We start from the raw sequence: 15,721 nt of genomic DNA on the forward strand, positions 1-15,721 counted from the left end.
CAGGCAGGCAGGGAGGAGGGATAGAAGGGTGGGAGGAAGTGAAGGAGGAAGAGAGTAAAGAAGGGAGGAAAAGAGGAAAAAGAGGGAGGAAAAAGGGAGGGAGAGAAGGAAGGAAGGAAGGAAGGAAGGGAGGGAGGGAGGGAGGGAGGGACGGAGGGACAGAGGGAGGGAGAAAGAAAGAGAAACTTCTTTACAAAGCCAGAGGCTTATGCCTTCAAAGCCATGTGGAAACTGAGAACAATGCAGGCCTCAGCAATATTTGTCTCTAGCTCCCACTCATTTGAGGCCATTCGCATTGTCATTATGTCTCTCCATGTTTCTCTCAGTCGCTTCTTGTTTCCCTCTCCCTCTCCCTCCTGCTTTCCCCTTTTCTCCCCTCCCCTTCCCTCCCCTCCCCATCTCTCCCTCCCCACCTCTCCCCTTCCATCTTCATCTCTCCCTTCCCTTTTGCTGAGTGTCCACAATTGCATACGCATAAATTAAATGCATCACATACATGACTGTCCTGTCCTTCCATCCATATTTATCAAAGAGCCTGACACCATTGGATGTTTTGGTTCTTTTATTAATCCTCCGTCATATGGATCAAACAGCAAAGTACATTTGGGGTGGAGCCATGTTCAGAGCCTTGTAGAATCGGCTTTGTTATACACAGCGGGCTTAGAGGATCAGGAAGTGGGACATTTTTCTTAAAGGGCATAGAAAGAAAGAGTCCAGCCCATTTGCTGGGAAGAGCATTTAGTACATTGTGCAGTGGAAATATTTCCTGCATATCCCCGTTTCTTCCTGAATATAGACGTGTGTATTTGGACATAGAGTTGTTATGTTACCTGTTAGTCAAGGTGGTGGGTTAGTGATACCCTCTGTTCAGCTAGGCTTTAACAAGAGGTTACACATCCCATTAAAGAAATGCCATGAGTAAATCTTCACAAGGTACTATCACTTCGGAACCTTCAAAGCATACCACGTCTTTCTGCTTCCCTTGCAGGGGTGAGCACCCTGTTCTCCTGGTCCTCCCTCTCCTGGGCACTGGTGTCCTACACTCGCTTCATGGGCTTTATGAAGCCAGGCCACCTGGCCGTGCCATGGGCCGCCCTCTTCTGCCAGCAGCTCTGGAGGATGGGCATGTTGGGAACCCGCGTGCTGAGTCTGGTTCTGTTCTACAAAGCCTACCACGTCTGGGTTTTGGTGGTTGCAGGTGAGCTGAGCTAATGATCTGGTCATCTGTTGCTGCATAAAAAACCAATCCAGAAATGAAGGTCTCAAGAATAACCACTTATGATCCTCAATTCCAGGCCTGCAGGCTGACTGGGCTCTCCGCTGAATGGATCTTGAAGCTTGGGGGGCCTCAGAGATGGCAGTGGGGTAGCAGGTGTTCGGATTCATAGGGAGCCTTGACAGGAATTAGCAGCTGAAAATTCCAATGGAGAGGAACTGGGAACTGCTAGTCTTCTGTAAAATTAGGCTCAGAACTGGCTCAGCATTGCTTCTGCTGTATTCTGCTGGTCAAAGCAAGCACAGCCAGCCCAGATTCAAGAGCATGGAGGTCTAGACTGCAGCTCCCGATGAGTACACATCCAGAGCAGGAAGGAATGCATGCTGGCTGTCTTGGGATATCCTTAGCTTAGACATCCCAGCCCTCAAAACTCCCAGCTAAATCTGGAGCAGAGAACTTCTCAGGAGACTGTTCTGTGTTATAGGCCGAAATCTTTTATGTAGAAAAACTGTCAGTCAAACAGGAGGGAGGTACAAGGTCCCACTTGCCTCACCTGATATAAAAATATACAGTATATATGTGATACCACACATAGCCTCCAAAAGTGCACCATTTCCTTTGAATGCCGAATCTCGGACATCTCCTCTGTTGCAAATAGGACAGCTCCACTAAATCCAAGCCCTCCCTCCTCCCTCAGTCTAGGCACACACATATGAATGGCAATGACAGAGAGTCTATCTGGCTCTGAAGGCTCCCTGAATAGGGCCTGTGTGTCCCTGCCAAGGAGAGCTGTCATCTCTGGTCATCAGTGAATATATTCTGCAAGAAGGAACAGTGTACTCTTGTTTTAAAAGAATTGGAGACACTAAGAAATATTTGGCTCTTGGGCCTAGATCAAACATTAAATACAGTTATTGGCAGAAAAGATAATTTTTTTTGAAAAAAAAACTGTGCTTCTAAAGAGAGATTAGCTATTTTGTTATTCTTTTTTTAAAAAGTCAGCTTGAAATCCAGAATGATTTACTCATCTTAAAATATGGGAATAAAATTAGAGCTGCACCACATAGAGTTCTTTCCTTTGGATGTGGAGGTTTTAGCTCTTGTAACAATTTTAAAATAATTGGCAGTCAGTATTATAACTGCCTCTTTAAACACTTTTTGGAACAAAAAGGGCATAGGTATACAATATTTGGCAAGTGTTATTGAAGCTAGTCTTTCTTTTGTCATCTTCGAATTAGGTCAGATACCCTTCATAAGAATAAAATGGGATAATACATGCAAAGACAAACTGCGTTGGTTTTCTGTCCCCTCAAATCTCTTCTGGGTTTTGATGTCTCTTCTTGGAGGCTGAGTCAAATGTGGTCGGAGAGGCTTCCAGCCCCTGGTCTCTGTGTCCATGCTTGTCCCCCCACCTCCCTGTGTGGACCCTGACATCTGCACCTGGATTCTCTGCAGGTGCCCACTGGCTGGTGATGACATTCTGGCTCGTCGCCCAGCAGAGTGACATCATCGATAGCACCTGCCACTGGAGGCTGTTCAATCTGCTCGTGGGGGCCGTGTACATCCTCTGCTACCTCAGCTTCTGGGACAGCCCTTCCAGAAATAGGATGGTCACATTCTACATGGCAAGTGGCACTTTTCTTCATCCTAACTTTTACAGTGTATACAGCAAGTAGGGTGTGTATGGGTGTGTATGGGTGTGTGGGGGGGTGTGTTTGTGTGTGCACCAGTGCACACCTATCTCTTGAAGAAGGAATAGCTTAGTTTAAGAAAAATTCTTAAAGAAATTATAGTCTTGAACAGAGATGACAGGTTTTGAAAATAGTAACCCGATCTCCAGTTGTGGCCCCGCATTCAATGTGGCAACAACTGAGGCATATTTGGTGACGTCTTGTCTACATCGGCCCACCTGCTGAATATCATTACAATTCAACGGTATTATATCATATACTCAATGTCTTTGTTAATCAACTCCATTTTTATTAGGTGTTTATGATTAAGATCCAGGCATAGCCCTAGAGAGTATCAGAAACACAAAAGTGGCTTCATGCTTCTTCAGATTGCTTTGAGGGCAGTACAGATTTCTTCCTATTTAAAAAAAATTATAATACTTGGAAAGTAAGTAGGCACCCAAATAACTAAAATCAGATAGAATGTGGCTAGGTGCCAAGAGAGAAAAAAAATGTCTGGGACTCATAGGAGTAGCTGCCAGCATCACCTCTCATCAGGATGACCAGAGACTTTCAGATGGACAGTGGAGATTGAGCTGGATTATAATGGGAAAAGGAGAGAAAATATAACCACGTAGGTGGGGGCATGGGTTTTGGAGTCAGAAAACTTGCACTGGAGCCCAGCTCTGCTGGCTGCTACCACCAACTGGCTTCAGCCAAGAATTTAAACTGTCTGAACCTACTTCTTCATGCACACTAGGAATAAGTCACCCTCTCAGTGTTCCTGTGAAGATTAAATAAGATCTACATACTTTGCAGGGTTCCTATAAAGACCAAATAAAACAATATACATAACTAGCTGGCACAAAATAACCCATAAATTGTGGCCATTATTAACATGAAAAGGTGAGACTTTTGAGGGAGGAGTCAGGCATTCCAGGGTAGAGACCTGGGTGAAGATAAAGGCAGGATGCAGCTGCCATCCAGGAAAGGGGAGCATCCTGGACACCTGCTGATTTTTGAACCCATAAAGCACAGTGACCTCATAGGCTATGGAGCCGGACAGAGCTCACAGGACTTGTGACGTTGGACACATTACTGAGCCTCACCAACCTCAGCTTCCACAGCTGAACACCAAGCATAACAGCATGTGTGTTGTAGGTAGGTTCACATGCGACAGGGTCCAGGTCATGCGTGAGCAGCCCCCCAACCCACATGATCCCCACGTGAACAAAGTGGAATCTTGATTTTCTCGGCCAATTTGCTGAAGTGGCTTATTCATAGGTGGACATCCCATCTGCCAACGCCCAGATAAGCAGGAGTTCAATAAGGAGGAGTTTGACACCTGCCACCTTGTTTGCTTGCGTTTGTCACATTCTCACCTCAGTCGCCATGTCATCTCCCAGGAGTTTGAGGGCTGTTACAGAAGCAAAGAAAGCAAATCATTCTTTCTTCCCAGCTGTCTCATACAGTCACTAGATCACTGAGTCGAGCGATTAAACAGTAAAAACAGAAATCAGACACCATTACATTCGGAGTGAGATCTACCACAGTGGCACGAGTGTCCTTATCTCTCTCCCTGTGCACAGACCCTCCAGGCCAGGCCATCCCAGCCCGGTGGCTTGGATCCGGATCCCAGCAGCGTGTGGTGGGGAGCATGGGCCTTAGGACTTGGTGCCCAACCAGCTAGGGCTTGATACCAGGATCTTTCAGTTCTGAACTGTATGAGAGTCATCGGGGCTCCCCCGACCCCCACACCCAGTTTTTTTGCATCTCTGAAATGGTTGTTGCTAGGATTGATAAGATGATGGATAGAAAGCCAAGAGTCTGGTGCCTGGCACAGGTAGATAGATGTAGATGCTCTGAAAGATAAATAATAATTTACAATAAATGAAAGAGACATTGGGAGCAAGAAAGGAGAGAAAGAAGGAAAGGAGGAAGGAAGGAAGGAAGGAAGGAAGGTGGGTAGGTTAGGGAAGAGGAAGGAAGTGGAGAGTAAAGATGGCCAATATCACCATAAAGAGGTGAAATAACAAATAACTCCCAGGATAACCTATTAAACTACTGACATTTCGAGAGTGCCTGCCAGTCACATTCTGAGGTGGGGCTGCAACCATGAAACTGAAGAAAAGGCAGAGATGACAGGTGGGCATTCTCACCACACACTGCACCACGCACACTGCCCAGGCCTGAGTCTGGGCCCCTCCCTGTGCCACACGGTGCTGGGCAACCCTGGCTCTGTGACATGGGCCATTCAGAGCACAAGACAGCCTCTCCCTCTGTTCCTCAATACCCCCAGCTAATCTCCATTGATCCAACGTGGCTGAGTGGCCAGCGCCTGAAGCCAGTACCTCTGGGCAGGTTAGCGATGCCCAGACTGTGATCTTGGAAGCCTGAGGCCACACTGTGGTGGACACACTGGGGCACCACTCCCTGAGATGGGCACCCTGCTGGCACAGACCTGTGCTGCCATTCAAAAGCATTACCTTCTGCAGAGGGTGCCGGGCCCCTCGCAGCCCCAGCCCTTGAGACAGCAGCTCACAGAGGAAAGAGACTGCGAGAGCCCAGGCCCTGGGTGGGCCCTGGAAGAAACTGCAGTTCCTGTCTGGAAGCCGCAGCCTTGGGCAGCGCAGCCCAGGGCCCACCCAAGGATCCCCCACCTATGTTGAGCCTATTCCTGGGCCACTGGAGAGTGTACCACCCCCACATCCCTTCAAGTAACAACATAAGACGTTTTGTTTGGCTTTTGGTTTTTTTGAGACAGAGCTCGCCCTGTTGCCCACGCTGGAATGCAGCAGCGCCATCACAGCTCACTGTAGCCTCGACCTTCTAGGCTCAAGTGATCCTCCTACCTCAGCCTCCCGAGTCACTGGGATCACAGGCACATACCACCATGCCTGGTTAATTGTTACACTTTTTTGTAGGGCCCTTAACCAACAGGCCACCGCCTGGCAGGGGTTCAGGAGGTTTCTGCTGGAAGGGTCTGGCAGGGGCTGGGGACTGGGGGCTGGGGGCCTCCAGTGCAGCCGGGCATCAGCCCTGCTGGTTGTCAGTGGCACTCAGGGGGGCTTTTCTGAAGTGGAGATCCCCAGGCTCCCCCTCAGAGATTCTGGCTCAGTAGGTCTGAATGGGACCTGGGAATCCGTGTCTGGAGATAGCCGCAGGTGACACTATGACCGGCCTAGCTCAGGAGCTACTCACCTGTCCTCACCTCCTGCGCAGAGGTGGGAGCAGGCCTCTCGGTCATTTCTGAACGTAATATAAGACCCGGTCTCACTTCTTTCATCCATCATGGGTTTATTCACATCAGCACACATTCAGCTTCCTCCTGTGCTGAAAATGGAGTTCAACACCACAGTGTGAGAGTGTCGTGCCTCAGTGGCCACAAAGACATAAGCAAATCCATGCAGCCACTGTGATCAGAGAAGTGACGCTATCAAAACTCCACAGGACACAAGAGGCAGAGCCTGGGAAAGTCAGGGAAGGGTTTCCAGAGGGGACTTGCACCAGGTGCTGTGCGGTGAGTGAGGTTCACCTGAAGGAAAGGTGTGGAAGGGGGCTAGGACATTTCAGGCAAAGCTGCAGAAGACCGTGGAGTGTCTGGAAATCCACAGGAAAGTGAGTGCATGCAGCGTCCAAGGTAAACAAAGCCCTGCACTCATTAAAAGCAATGAAAACAGATTGCACTGAGTCTTATCACCACAGGGAAGACAGCCCCACATGAACTGAACCCACCTTCAAGTTGTGCAGAGGTGACTGGGGACTTAAAAGGGAGAAAAAAGGAGGAAGGCGGAGGAACATCAAGGGGCTTGGGAGACAGGGAGGTGGAAATTTACAAAAAGCAGGAAAGTGGGATCGTAAATGGGAGCGTGCCGTCTGCGTTTGTTCATTGGCGCTTGTCCCTTGTTAGGAACAGAAACAAATTTCTCATTTCTTTATGACAGGAGGCAAGAGTCAGTCCTGTTAGAGCAATGCACCCACCAGGCTTGGAGTCTGTATTTAAATAGATGGCTCTTGGGTCCTTGAGGAGACAGTTCTGGGTAATGAAGATGTGTATCTCAGAGCACAGCAAAACGATTTGCAATTGCAAGCTTTCTAAAGTAACTGCTCGGAAAGGAAGTCCAGGGTCCTATCCGCCCAGCACCAGGTTTTGGCTGGAACAAACAGTACATTCTCCTGGCAGCATTGCGCTTTCTTAGGCAGGAACTTAAAGGAGACTGAGGTCAGCATCGTAGGGGTGAGGCCTTGAGCCGCTGGAAACTCTGTCAGTGTTTGTTCAAGTGTCTCGGTGTGGGGAGGTGAGGGGCATCATATGTGCTGAGTCTGGAGTTCTCGTTGGCCAGGGTTGAAGACTCATGGAAAAGAAGCCTCAGAGGATCCTGACTGGAGTTTGGTTGAGGAAACACTCTTTGTCAGTGGAATGTCATTTGAGGAGAGCATGCTGGAAGATGACCCCAGAAAGGAAAATTGGGGCGAACTGGCAAACAGGACCATCTGCTCTGTTGAGAAGTAGGGACTGGATCCTGAAGTTAAGGGGGGCTGTTTCGAGGTGCACTGGGGAGGAATGGCAAGGTGCAGTCTCTGGGTGAAGCAGGTTGCCCCGACATTGGTGTGGAGGAGAGATTTCAGAGAGAGAATGAAGATGGGGCTGCCTAGGCAGAAGGCATGGGGCCAGAACCACGAAAATGGTGGGAAAGACAGGAGGCAGGTGATGGAGTTGGGACAAATGTAAGGATCTGAACCACCAGAACCACATAGCTGAGGAGTGGGGAAAGAAAGGCGCCTTCTGTACTGGCTGCTGGCCAAGGCCTTTAGTATAGAAACCCTGCCGATGGCGCCCAGAGGGACTGGGAGAATGGACATTCGTAGGATTACGAAGCAGCTCCTCATAATTTTTTAAATTTATCTACTTATTTGAATTTTGAGAGTGAAAATGAAGCCAGTGAATAACCCTGGCAAATCTTTAAAGAGTTTTAGCAAATCAGTATATAATTTAAGTGTTATTTTAAAATAAATAACATACACAGTATTTAAATATATCGTCTTTGAATTACATCGAGTTTATTTACTTATTTTAATGAAGATATATATTTTATATTTAAAATTGGAAAGCAAAGTTAATAAGCCGACCCAGACAGGGGTACAAAGAGCCTTCTGGACCATCTGCCATTTTGACCAGCAGCAGCTGCAGTGCCAAGCTCCTTTGTCAGCCTGCGAGCGCCCGTCTCCTGCTGCCACCTGGTGGCCACAAGGCGAATTTACCTGGTGGCTGCAAAGCAATTATTTTAAGGAACCAAAATCCTGAAGTTGTTAGAAAGTTTGTGACCCTAGCTCCCTGGAATTCAGTGGCAACATGAGCTCTGCAGCTGCCTTTAATTACAACACTAATATGTCCCTGCAGTTAGCGTGAGGATGGAGAAATATGAAAAGTAGAAAATAAAAGTTTCGCTCAGCCCAGACTGACTCTCTAAAGACGGCCCCACAGCCGTTTGAGGCTTACATTTCCTGGGCCTTTATGATTCTGCAGACACTTTAATGAGCCACTCTGAGAACAGAGTGGCTCTCTCTTTGCCAGAGAAGGTCTCAGTGGGACACAGCCCTGCTCCTGGGCAGGCCCTAACAGCCTGGGGTCTCCAGTGGGTACTCAGGATGGAGGGGAGGGGGAGCCGCTGCAGACTCACGGGACGAGGTGGTCCCTGGGTGGTCTGTACCTGAAGAGGTGTGGTGCCTCTCCCCTGGGTCCCGCAGGTCATGCTGTTGGAGAACATCATCCTGTTGCTTTTGGCCACTGACTTTCTCCAGGAGGCATCGTGGACCAGCCTGCAGACCATAGCTGGGGTCCTGTCTGGATTTCTGATTGGTAAGCCCCAATGTTGCCTTCTTATCTACATCCCCTCCCCAACCTATTTTTTTTTTTTTTTATTTACAGTGAGCTCAAAGGGCAGGAAACTGAGTTCAGATGTGGTTAACTGGAGATCAAGGAACCAGGCTCACTGCACTGTGGGTAGCTGAGCCGTCCCCATCAGAGCATGAGACACTGAGCTCAGCCTCATCTGCCTTGCGATTGTGCTGAGAACCTCACACAAAGCTGGGGCTGTCCCTCTCTACCCCAAAGCCCCCGTCCTCCCCAGAGTTGCCTGCAGGGTCGAGGACGTGACCTCCCTCTCCCCTCCCACCTTGGGGAGCTCCTCACATCCTCCTCACATGACACCCTCTGCAGCCCATAGGCAAGCACCCCAGGAGGTGGGTGCCCTAGCAGTGGAGGAGAGGAAGGTGAGGCACAGAGGAGGTCAAGTCCCCAAAAGATCCAATGGTTTGTAACAGATAGAGCTGAGATTCAAGCCCAGCTCCAATGCAGGCCTCAGCACAGGCCTGGCAGCTGTAATCAGCCACGTTTTATGAATGCATGGCCCCAAGGTCTGTGCCGTGCCCACAGTGATGACCTCGCTTCCCAGATTGGCATGAGCTCCGCAGGGATTTCGCCTCCTACTTGAAAGGTATGGACACCAGCCTCCTCTCCCAGCACAGCAGGCTTCCACCACTGTCACTTTCAGGCCTGCGGTGGGACCGTCAAGGAGAGCACCTGCACATTTCACATGGGGCCTCGTGCTTCTGCAACACGGGCCAGGACAAAGATTCCCCAGTCCTCTGCAACAACTCCTGCCCTCACTCCAGAACCTGCTCTCTGTCACCCACACTCTGAAGAGGTGCCTGGAAGTGGCCTCGGGTTCTTTTCTTGCTCACAGCAGCCAGGGGTTGGACGTGGCCTGTGTGAGTGGCCTGGACCTGGGAAAGGAATGATCTGGACACAAAGCACTTAGTGAGATGCAGGGGCTATTCACGGGCTGGAGAAGGGTCAGACGCTGTGGCCTTGTAACAAGCGTCTGAGAGCCACAGACCACCCTGGGTTTCAGCTCTGTCCTTCTTCACGAAACGTCATGGCTCCTCACTTGTTCCAGCTTCAGGTGGCTGAGACAACCCCTTCTTTTTCAAATCAAACTTTTTAGAAAAGTGTAGTTTTAAGAAATAATACAGAGAGGCTGGGTGCGCTGGCTCACACCTGTAATTCCAGTACTTTGGGAGGCCGAGGCGGGCGGATCACGAGATCAGGAGATTGACACTACGGTGAAACCCCGTCTCTACTAAAAATACAAAAAATTAGCCGAGCATGGTGGTGGGCACCTGTAGTCCCAGCTACTGGGGAGGCTGAGGCAGGAGAATGGCGTGAACCCAGGAGGCAGATCTTGCAGTGAGCTGAGATCGCACCACTGCACTCCAGCCTGGGCGACAGGACAACACTCCATCTCAAAAAAAAAAAAAAAAAAAAAAAAAAAAAAAAAAAAGGGGAGTTCCCTGTACCCATTACCAGGTTTTCCCCCAGTAGTAACATCTTGCAAAACGGTGGTACAACATCACAGCCAGGATCTCAACATAGTACAGTCAAGGTGCAGGGAGAACCCTTCCATTGCCATGAGGACCCTTCCTGTGGCCCCATTCCTCTCGCCCTGCCCCCTCCTCCCCTCCTGGCCACCATCCATCTGTTCTCTGTTTCTGTTATTCTGTCACGTGGAGAATGCTGTGTGAAAGCACCACAGTGTATGCCCCCTGGGGATCGGTCTTGTTCACTTGGCGGAGCTCTCTGGAGAGCCCCCCGGGTTGCTGTGTGTCAGCAGCTCCTTGCTTTTTATGGCTGAGTTGCATCCCATGGCTGGGATGGACCACAGCTTGTTTCACCATTGACCCATGGATGGGCATCTGGTTTGTCTTTTTTACGATAATCATTTGAATAGCAGAGCATTGATTTCTAAGCTGTGTGTGTGGATAAATGGCCTATGGGAAACTGAGGACATCAGGCTGCCCAGGTGAGAAGCACCCCTCTCACCACATTGCATGGTAGTCTGGGTGTTCCTGGCATATTTCAAGCAATCCTTCCCAGGGAGGGGCCACGTGATACTTGGAATGAAGGGGCCTTGCCAGCCGGGAGGTCTAACAACTCATCTGGATTTTCCAGCTCATGGAAGGTATAGCTGAGTCCTGGGGGCACAGTGTGGTGGGAGGGACAAACATCCCCTCATCTACTTTCTGGATTTTAACACTGATTCAAAAAAGATGTCCCGCAGCACTCCAAAAACCTGTCACACTCCTGGGAGTGGACGCCTGGTTTCCTTTCATTTCCACTCCAGTGAGAAGACATTTTCATAGCCAGTATGCTGGCCCACGGCACAGCAGGAGGGCAGTGAGTAGGGAGCCCAAAGCCGCGGGCAGCACCCAGCACCCAGGTGGCCACCGGCTCAGAACCATGTCTGGCGCTCCTCCTCTGGCCTCTGATGGAGCTGCCAAATGCCTGGCTCCCCAGTTGACCCTTGGGAATCCTCAGCTGGAAGATGGATCACAAATTATAGTCCAAGGAGCACAAGCTTGCATCCAGGCTCCTCCCCTTTTCCTTCCATCCTGTGACCAACATTCATTGAATACCAACTGCGTGCCAGCCTGGGGATGCCACCAAGAACCCCCAGACCACATGGCCTCTGGAAAGTCTGTGTTCACTGAATAAGTGTGCCCAGGACTTCTGTGGTCGGGGTCCTTTGTTCATCTCTTCTGGCCTTGGGTGGCTGCTTGTACAAGAAGGATGACAATATGTCCCTCACCGGGCAATTGTGAGAATTCAAAACAGTGCAGACATTGGCTGAGCAGGGCCTACTGCAGAGGGGGCGCTGCACACAGAGGCATTCCATCTCTCTTTCCCAAGTTTGAGCCTGGCCACTAACCAGCTGCTTGACCCGGACCTCCCAGTCCCCTCAGACAAGAGAGGATTGGGGGGTGGGGGGCATCCTCAGGGGTCTTTCTAGCTCCGTCATGCTGCAGTCTCCTGGCCTCAGGCATTACTTCAGGTTTTGTGCTGTTTATAATGAGCACCCTGAAACCAGGCTCTTTATCCAGTACAACAGGAAACTGGAAATAACGTGGGAGGCTTACTGGAATGCTCTGTTAAAGAAATTATTGCAGCAGTCAACACTTCTGATCAAAATAAATTAAACTGACAACAATGTGATTAAGATGTTTATGCACAAAGGAAGTATTGTTGTTGTTCATGGAAATTCCTTGATATGGGGTTTTTGATGAATCTGATTAACCTGTTTAGGTCTTACTTGTTTTTGAGGTTATTTCTTACATCCTCCCTTCCCCCTGCTTTGTAACCCATCAACCACTGTATTGACAGTTGAATTTGGAGTGTATGGTCCAGTTACTTGAATGCATATTTCTACCAAACATTTTGTACCTGTGTGTACACACACACACACATGCATGGATGCACACTCACACGCACACACATGTAGATGACTCAACTGGAGCTGCCCTCAAGACAAAAGCATAGAATCAATCGGATTTAAGCCTTGTTATTCGTGTTTAAGTCTAGAAATAGTTACAGCTTATAGAAGCTGGAACCTACTTAAATTCCCCCAAAATAGCCAGTTCTGAGGCTCCAACAAGAGTCCTATTTTGGATCCCAAATTATCTTGCTCTACACAAAAGGGCCGGAACCTGAAACTGCACACCACAGGGAGGATGCAGACTTCAAAGAACATAACCTTGTGGTCGCTTTGCTCTTTTTCAGGCAGTGTCTCGCTGGTGATTTATTACAGCCTGCTGCATCCAAAGTCCACAGACATCTGGCAGCGCTGCCTCAGGAAGTCCTATGGCATTGCAGGAGGTGATAAAACAGAGAGAGGAGCTTCTCCCCGGGCTGCAGCTGTAGCTGGGAAGAGAACCGAGAGCTCAGGCTCATGCCAAGGGACAAGTTATGAGCTAACCATTTTGGGGAAGCCCCCTACCCCTGAGCAGGTCCCCCCAGAGGCTGGGCTGGGGACCCAGGTTGCTGTGGAGGACTCCTTACTCAGTCATCACCACTGGCTGTGGGTGAAACTTGCCCTAAAAACAGGAAATGTGTCTAAGATCAATGCCGCCTTTGGAGATGCCAGTCCTGTCTACTGTCCACCTGCGTGGGGGTTGAGTCAACAGGACGACCTGCAGAGGAAGGCCCTGTCCGCCCAACAAGAGCTCCCATCCTCATCCCGTGACCCGTCAACCTTAGAGAACAGCTCTGCATTTGAAAGTGTCCCTAAAGCAGAGGCCGACCCATTGGAAACCTCAAGTTACGTATCTTTTGCCAGCAATCAGCAGGATGAGGCACCCAGCCAGAACCCAGCAGCCACGCAGAGGGTGGGCACCCCAAAGGAAGGAGCCGACGCTGTTTCTGGGACACAGGGGAAGGGGACGGGTGGGGAGCCAAGAGGAGGGGAAGGACAGCAGAGTTCCACATTGTACTTCAGCGCCGCTGCAGAAGTGGCCACATCCTCACAAGAAGGCAGCCCAGCTACTCTGCAAACGGCCCACTCTGGAAGGAGTCTGGGAAAGAGCTGCCCTGCCCAGCCTGCGTCGCCCCAGCCAGTGGCCAAGCCCTTCCCCGTCACCATGGCTGACATTAGCCCCATCCTAGGCACAGGCCCCTGCAGCGGCTTCTGCCCTAGTGCAGGTTTCCCTGGAAGAACCCTCAGTATCTCAGAGCTGGAGGAGCCGCAGGAGCCCACAAGGGACCAAAGTCACCATGCAGCTGTTGGTGTGTGGATGTCGTTGCCACAGCTGAGGACTGCCCATGAGCCCTGCCTCACGTCCACCCCTAAGTCTGAGTCTATCCAAAGGGACTGCAGCTGCAGGGAACAGATGAAGCAAGAGCCGAGTTTTTTCATCTGACCACAGTCACCGTGGGATAAGACAACAGGCTGACAAGCCAAGCTGGTCATTTGGTGCAGTGAGAAGAGAAATCCCACTTCTGACACCTGTGTCCTTGGGCACAATACTGTCACCTCTGAATCTCCATCTGCATCCCTGAAAAATGAGGAAACAGGGCTGGATGACTTCTCAGATTCGCTGTAAACATCACAGACCCCACCCATGCATAGCAGAGACTCTAATACACTGTGGAGGAGGAGAAAGAGATTCCAGTCAAAATTGCCTGCTGCCTTTTATGAGCTATAGGTTCCCCTGTTTTATCTTTTTGCCGTGGCTTCTAGGAAACACAAAGGTAAAACCCAGATTCCTGTTTTATTCGGGGTTCTTGTTACAATTAGCTTTGCCTCACACTTAGTGGTTATGAATCTCATTTTCATATATTCTAACTGCATTATGTTATGAAATCTCCTGGTAAGATAATGTGAATGCTTTCTGGGAGTAGATAAGGACTGTGTGCTTGTAATAACTAACATAACTGAAAATGCAAATGTCATTCTAAGATTCCCGTATCTTTTGGTTAGGGGATAATATTAGAGCCCTTAAAAAGGAAGAGTAGACTCACTTAGCTCAGCCTCTCCCATGCTAAGGGTACATGCACACATTTTCTACAATTCGCTCTGACCATCAGTATCCTCCTGGCCAGCTGCATAAGTGTATTTTTTTGTGAAATGTGCAGCTCCCCTTCTTGCAGGCTGGCCAGCCAGCAGTTCCCTTCCAGCCCCCACTGCTGCTTTCCAGCCCATCTCCTTTATCTCCAAGCTTTGTTCCCACCTCCATTCGATGTGAGACACTATCCATGATTTAAGCCCATCCAACAAGAAGGGAGCAAACGTCCATTCCTCTCGCACTCTCCTTCCCTCTAACTCCTCCACTTTAACGTGTTCTTTGTGGCTAGGTATTTCCATCATTTCTTTAAGCCTTGCTTTGTAGCTGATTAAGGAAGTCCAGTCATAAACCATCAAAGAGAAAGGCACACAGAGAGCCGGATGCTATTTGGGGATGGGTATTTTTGTTTTGTTTTGTTTCATTTGTTTATTTGTCGAGACAGGACCTCTCTGTCACCCAGGCTGGACTTCAGTGGCACGATCATGGCTCACTGCAGCCTCGACCTCCAGGGCTTAAGCAATCCTCACGCCTCTGCCTCTCAAGTAGCTGGGACTACTTGCAGGTGGGCACCATGCCCGGCTACTTTTTTGTATTTTTTGTAGAGACAGGTTCTTGCCATGTTGCCCAGGCTGGTCTCCAACTCCTGAGCTCAAGGGATCTGCCCACCTCGGCCTCCCAAACTGCTGGGATTACAGGCATGAGCCACCATGCCCAACCAGAATGGGTAGTTTTTATTCTCTCCAAACACTTCTGGATTAGGGGACAATATTAGAGCTCTTAAAAGGAATAGTAGAATAACTTAGCTCAGCCTGACACATACTAAGGGAATGTGCAGACACTTTCTGCAATAAGCTCTCAGACCATCAGCATCCTCCTGGCCAGCCACATAAGCCAATCAGGTTTGGCAGACAAGTGGCTACAAACTTTCCATACCACAGGTGAAGATAACGAGGGTTTGGGTTGGATGCAGGGGCTCACACTGGTAATCCCAGCACTTTGAGAGGCTGAGGTGGGAAGATCACTTGAGGCCAGAAGTTCGAGACCAGCCTGGGCAATGTAGTGAGACCCCATCACTACTAAAAATACAAAAATTATCCTGGTATGGTGGCACACACCTGTAGTCCCAGCTACTCAAGAGGCTGAGGCACGAGAATCAGTTGAACTGGGAGGTGGAGGCTGCAGTAAGTTGAGATCACACCACAGCATTCCAGCCTGGGTGACAGAGCAAGACTCTATCTAAAAAGAAAAAAAAAGTTTGTTAAGAAAACAAAATCATTCATAGTTCCATTCACTGTGCTCTCCCAGCATCTCAGTCCTTCCTCCATGCAGTCTCTCAACAGCATGAATTCACTAACGATGGGGGCTGTAGGCATGAATTTTGGCTTGAGTGCATATCCTGGTTCAATGGCATTTGTGTTATGGGGTAAAAGTAAGGGTG

The 15,721-nt window shown here is 49.5% G+C and overlaps 1 protein-coding gene across 1 annotated transcript in view; it reads left to right on the top strand.

Moving 5' to 3' along the window:
- Positions 1–14,713, top strand: part of XKR5 (XK related 5) — a 27,257-nt gene extending 12,544 nt beyond the window's left edge. Inside the window, exons 4-7 of the mRNA XM_017854323.1 lie at positions 989–1,198; positions 2,672–2,841; positions 8,635–8,746; positions 12,503–14,713. Of these exons, the coding sequence (XP_017709812.1) occupies positions 989–1,198; positions 2,672–2,841; positions 8,635–8,746; positions 12,503–13,638 (1,628 nt within the window). The 3' untranslated portion in view covers positions 13,639–14,713. The remainder of the gene's footprint in view (positions 1–988; positions 1,199–2,671; positions 2,842–8,634; positions 8,747–12,502) is intronic.
- The last annotated feature ends 1,008 nt before the right edge of the window (positions 14,714–15,721 follow it).

This window comes from Rhinopithecus bieti, unplaced genomic scaffold, assembly GCF_001698545.2.
Source record: "Rhinopithecus bieti isolate Rb0 unplaced genomic scaffold, ASM169854v2 scaffold_39273, whole genome shotgun sequence".
Classification (NCBI taxonomy): domain Eukaryota; kingdom Metazoa; phylum Chordata; class Mammalia; order Primates; family Cercopithecidae; genus Rhinopithecus; species Rhinopithecus bieti.